We start from the raw sequence: 5,511 nt of genomic DNA, 5'->3' as shown, positions 1-5,511 counted from the left end.
CTCCATGCTCCATTTTACAGATAAGAAAATTGAGACCCAGAAAGGACCAGGGATTAAGTCACACCTTCTAGGAGGAACCCTAGAACTTAGATAGGCAGAACCTTAGACATGATCACTTCCAACTCCCTCGTGTCACTGAAACCTGAGTGGAGTAAGGATTGCTCCGAGGTCATCCAGGTGCCACGGGCAAAGACAGGCTTCAAAGTGAGTCCCTGCGAGTGCCAGCCCAGGGCACCCCTTCCCGGCCCCCCAGGTAGTTTGCACTCACCTAGGTAGAGTTGTGCTATTCTTTTCCCATGGTCTCCGAACAGGCTCTGGAGGGTGAGGGAAAAGAAAGGGGGACATGAAGGCTGGGGGCTGGGAGGGCCTTCCCCCCTCCCCCAGAGGCAGGTAGCCAGCTCAGAACAGCACCAGGCAAACTCACCATTCTGTGTGGGAATTCTTGTTTCAGCTTCTTCCTGCTTGGGAAGGGAGAAAGGGGACTCAGTCCCTTCTCACTGGTGCCAATGCTCCCCACCTCCCAAAGAATCAGGGCTGGGGAAGGGAGAAAGGTGCCACCCGCCTTCCTCTCTCCCTTCCTCACGGCAGCTAGGGGACAGTTGGAAGTCGAAACTCGGGGAGATGCGGGGAGATAGGGAAGAGGAAGCCCCCTGCTCCCCACTCACATTGGCAGGTTCGTCCTTGGCTGGGGGCTTCTCCCCAATCAAAGTTGCTTTCCTCCTGAGGCCGGAAGTGGATGTGGGGTGAGTGTGGGGCCCCCTCCTGAGGCATCCTAGCCCACCCCCCACCTGCATGCAGGCATGATTTCCTCATACCTTCCCCATCCAGACTCCCCCTCCTTCCTCCTCTCCATTGCACTTCTGGCCCCTGACCCGTCCCTCTCGCTGTGTGGTCCTGAGTAAGTAATTCTCTTCCCTTTTCTGGGTCTCAGTCCCTGCCACTGGACAACAAAGGGTCTCTAAGGCTCCTTGGAAGGGTTGATCTCTTCTGGTTTAAGGCTCCTTCCAGCTTTATGCACGGGGAGCTGAGGTTTGCTTAAATGCAGAGCTGGGAACCGTACGTCCCATTTGCCCATTCTCTGCCCCCTTACCACCCACGATATCCCAGCACACAGTAGGCACTCCAGAAATACTAGACAGCAGCAGCGGCCTCAAGTTCTCCCACCATGGTCCTGCGACCCCATGGCTGAGGGCTTGGGGTGGGTGAACAGGGCCCTGGCCCAGGGCTCACCTCCGGGCCAGCATGGCGCTCATTTCTTCCATTAGCCCTCCCCCGGTGCTCCGAGTGCTCTCAGCTTTTGGGGTGGGAGGGGGCCCGGAGGACTCATCCTGCAAGGGGGAAAGGTCGGAGGGCACGTTGGGAGTGCCCCCAGCTTCTCTTTGCTCCTCACACTCCCCCCGCTCACCAAGACTGTGCAGTGAAGAGCAGTTGGGATCAGGGCTGCTATTTCCACAGTCACACACACTGTATGTGATTGTGTGACAGGGATTCTCGCGAGCCACTGTCATGTCCCAGGTCTCATAGGGACATGGTGTCAGCTACCCCAGAGGCACCCGCACAATCTCACCTTGCCGACCTTCCTGAGTTTGGCTCCCGCGAGGGCCGCAGCCAGGCCTGGGGCACCCCCGCCTCCCCCACTGGGGCCTTGGGCAGACGGCAGTGGGGGTGCTGGGGGTGGGCCTCCCGCCCCACCTAGGGCTGGAGGCCCCGCTCCTGATGGGGGCAGCCCAGGGGGTGGGGGTGGGCCAGGGGGAGGAGGGGGTCCTGGAGGGGGTGGGGGCCCCCCAGCTGGGGCTCCTGAAACACACAAACAAAAGGATATTTGGGAGTTGAGAGAGGGAGCAGAGACTCAGGGGGCAGAAGGGGAACCTCTAAAACTGAGAACTTGGAACCCAGAATGTCAGAGTAGCTGGCACCAGCTCAACCTCATTTCACAGAAGGGGAAGTTGAGACCGAGGCAGGTAAAGGGACAGAACCGGGACGCCAGTGAGATAAAGGCAGAAAAGGCAGAGCTTGAAGGAGACTTGGTTATCTGATGGGAGTTGATGCAGTGGGGGCTCAGAGGACAGAGGCACTGGCCAGTGGCAAGCCGTCTGAGCTGGGGTCTCAGCATCCCCCCCCCTCCGGGGGCCTTTACCTGCATTGGGGACCCGGCGGTCTCTTTCCACCTGCTCCTGGTGTTCTAGCTGTTGCCTGCAGGAAAACAGAGAGAGGATTAGGGGAGGAAGGAGTTGGGGCCTCCACCTCATCCCTGTGCCCCTGAATTCCATCATGGCCTCTTGAAGGTCAAAGAAGGGGTGTGGGATGGCAGGAAGCCCCGCTGAGAGTCTTTGCCTTACCCAGTCCTGAAGCTGATTACTTCCTCCAGTTAAATCGGGGGATCAAATGGGAGGGGGGCCTGTGGATCCTGATTCCATCCCCCCAACCAGGGTCCACAAGGGATAGGATTTAGAGGGAGGGGGAAAGACAAAGGCTGCAGGGAGGAGGTCAGGTGAAACGGGAAGGAAAATATGATGGGGGTATCATTTACCTCCTCTGCTGCTCTATCTCTTCTGGTGAGGGTCCATTTTGGACAGACCAGGATGCAGGGGGAGGGGGTGGTGGCCCACCTGGGAGAGAGGGCATCAACCTGAATCTTTAGATCATCTCCACAAATGGCCCCTCCTCCTAGAAAACCCTCCCTAGTCTTGTGGACTTCAGACAGTATTCTGGCCCTTTCCTTCTGGGGGAACTTGTCCACACACGTCTCTCTCCAGAACCCCAAAAACCTTCTGGGCCATGCACCCACCTCTCTTCCAAGCCTTCCCAGGGCCCCACATCCTTCCATCTCCCAACACCAGACTAATTGATGGTTTATGGCCCATGTCTCTAATAACTCTAAATCCTTTGAGCATAGGTCCAAATGCCACCCTATGCCAGGCAGGGAGAAATCAGAGAACAAAACAGGTGCAGAGATAGGGGAACACACAATAAGGGGTAACACGGTCCAGAGGAAGCAACATGGTTCTGTATGTGGTCAAGGAGCAAGGAGGCCATCCTTCTAATCCTGCCGCTGAAATCTCTCAGGTTCCTGCTCATTCTGCACCTCTAAGGGCCCACCTACAGAGGGATTCCATAGCCCAGTGTCCTCTCTGACCACAGGCTACCCATCCTCCATCCCCAGGCCTATCTGATGACTGGCCCTCCCTTCCCCCTTCCTCTCTAGATAAGGCTCCTTTCTAGACCTTGCAGGGCCCAGCAAACTTCCAAACCTGTCATTAACATTCTAGAACTGTACAGCTGCAGAATTCCAAGGCCCTCCTCTTACCTCCTTCTAAGGCCTCCAGGGCATCAGCCATCCCTGCTGCAAACAGAGCAGCATCTTCTTTGCTGCCAAAGTTGAGGCCCCAGACCTGGCGGGCATCCCGCCACTGGTGGAAATTGGGCGTGGCCCGGTTATACTTGACACCTCGGACGATGGCACAGTTAATAACAACCTGATGGGAGAGGGATTCAGTTAAAGGGAGACACAGCTGCTCCCCGAGGAGAGCCCAAATTCTTGTCCAAAGCCTAGCTCCCCAGTAGAAGTCAGGGTATGGGGAGGCCAGGGCCAAAGGCAGTCCCCTGCTAGCCCAGCTGTTCCCCAAAGGGAGCCCAAATTCTTGTCCAAAGCCCAGCTCCCCAGTGGAGGTTGGGATACAGGGAGGCCAGAGCCTGAGGAGGTCCCCTACTAGCCCGGCTGCTCCACAAAGGGAGCCCAAATTCTTGTCCAAAGCCTAGCTCCCCAGTAGAAGTCAGGGTATGGGGAGGCCAGGGCCAAAGGCAGTCCCCTGCTAGCCCAGCTGTTCCCCAAAGGGAGCCCAAATTCTTGTCCAAAGCCTAGCTCCCCAGTAGAAGTCAGGGTATGGGGAGGCCAGGGCCAAAGGCAGTCCCCTGCTAGCCCAGCTGCTCGCCAAAAGGAGCCCAAATTCTCGTCCAAAGCCTAGCTCCCCAGTGGAAGTCAGGGTATGGGGAGGCCAGGGCCAAAGGCAGTCCCCTGCTAGCCCAGCTGCTCGCCAAAAGGAGCCCAAATTCTCGTCCAAAGCCTAGCTCCCCAGTGGAAGTCAGGGTATGGGGAGGCCAGGGCCTGAGGAGGTCCCCTACTAGCCTGGCTGTTCCCCAAAGGGAACCCAAATTCTTGTCCAAGGCCCAGCTCCCCAGTGGAAGTCGGGGTACAGGGAGGCCAGGGCCCAAGGAAGTCACCTGTTGGTCCGGTTGCATCTTTCGGCCCACCACGCGGAAGGCATTGGTGCTGGGATTGTGGTAGATTTGGACTCTGCTTAAGGCCTGGGGCCCCGTGCCAGCCGGTAACCACTTTTTGTTGACGTCATCGTAAACCATCACAGTGGCCCTGCTAGAGCAGAGCAGGTTCTCACTGAGAGGAAGAGGGCAGAGACTCAGTGGCCTGCAGGGGGTGAATCACTTCACAGAAATCCCAGTCCTCCCTCTAAACTGATGCCCACACAGGAGTCCTGGGCCCTCCTGAGCCTGATGCCACAGCAGGGAAATGAGGGTTGGAATAGAGATCTCTGAGCACTCCTGAAAGCCCTCCCATCACACCGGAGGCAAGTGCAGAGAGCGGATGGACAGAGAGAGCCCCGATGGAAAGCCTTTGGGTTTTCTTCCTTGTCATTGAGTCAGTGAGTCGTGTCTGACTGTTCCTGACCCCTTTGGGGTTCTCTTGGCAAAGATACTGCAGTAGCTTCATTTTCTGCAAATTGTACAACATGGGGGGTTGGGATAGTCCCCAAGATCTCTTCTAGTCCGGACATTCTGTGATTTGTAAGACAACTCTGCCCCGTGCTCCGAATAGATCCCAAAGGAGGAAATTCAGGCACATGGACTTAGGGGGCAGGCTTTGTTCCCAGCCCCAAAGTCATCATGGCAAAGGACCCTCCCTCTAGCTTGCATATCACAAGAAGAAACTACGATTCCCAGAATTCCGTGGAACCCTCCTTTCCCACAGGGCATCATGGGAACTATCTTCTCTTGCTTAAAGGGACTGAGGTTTCTAATAGTACCCCCCACCCCCACCATCTGCCCCATCCCCCATGGGGAAGTAGGGAGGCAAGAAGAGTTCCGGAGGGAGAGTGATACTGATCTGGGGTGTGGGGGGTGGGGTAGGGGAGAACTCTGAGACTCACCTTTTTGTGTGGTACAGAAGGGGAAGACAGAAGTGGGGCAAAAGTTGGAATAGTATTCAGAGTCATAAGGGACCTCAGAGAGGGAAAGGGAGCCCCAGGAAGATGAAATAGCTAATAGATGAAATACCAGGGTCTGCCCCTTCCACCGTGAGAAGGCCACTCTTTCCACTATGCATATAGCCAGAGAGAGACTGTGTTCCCTCTCTGGGCTCACATGAAGCTGCCCTCAGCCCCCTCTTCAGCTCTACAAGCCCCAAAGAGGAGACAGAGGATGTCTCCAAAAGGGGTCAAGCTCACCCAGGGCCCTGGGTGAGGTGGGGGACACCCGGAGGCTGCAAACAGTCAAAAG

General features: G+C 56.7%; 1 protein-coding gene across 3 annotated transcripts in view; it reads right to left on the bottom strand.

Annotated features, from left to right (window-relative positions):
- LOC114030989 (vasodilator-stimulated phosphoprotein-like) overlaps window positions 1-5,511 on the bottom strand; it is a 14,043-nt gene that overhangs the window by 1,659 nt on the left and 6,873 nt on the right. The window contains exons 2-10 of one of the 3 annotated variants that reach the window (XM_027845972.1): window positions 4,222-4,369; window positions 3,308-3,476; window positions 2,531-2,609; window positions 2,138-2,193; window positions 1,568-1,797; window positions 1,231-1,328; window positions 666-720; window positions 425-461; window positions 269-314 (exon numbers count right to left, since the gene is read on the bottom strand). In XM_027845972.1, coding sequence (XP_027701773.1) covers window positions 269-314; window positions 425-461; window positions 666-720; window positions 1,231-1,328; window positions 1,568-1,797; window positions 2,138-2,193; window positions 2,531-2,609; window positions 3,308-3,476; window positions 4,222-4,369 — 918 coding nt within the window. Of the gene's footprint in view, window positions 1-268; window positions 315-424; window positions 462-665; window positions 721-1,230; window positions 1,329-1,567; window positions 1,798-2,137; window positions 2,194-2,530; window positions 2,610-3,307; window positions 3,477-4,221; window positions 4,394-5,511 lie in introns of all 3 variants that reach the window. The other 2 variants (XM_027845970.1, XM_027845971.1) reach the window with 2 other exon arrangements.

The sequence above is a fragment of the Vombatus ursinus genome, unplaced genomic scaffold, assembly GCF_900497805.2.
Source record: "Vombatus ursinus unplaced genomic scaffold, bare-nosed wombat genome assembly UNPS02015030.1, whole genome shotgun sequence".
Taxonomy (NCBI): Eukaryota; Metazoa; Chordata; class Mammalia; order Diprotodontia; family Vombatidae; genus Vombatus; species Vombatus ursinus.
The sequence above is the reverse complement of the archived record's forward strand: the minus strand, read 5'-3'. Positions and strand labels throughout refer to the sequence as shown.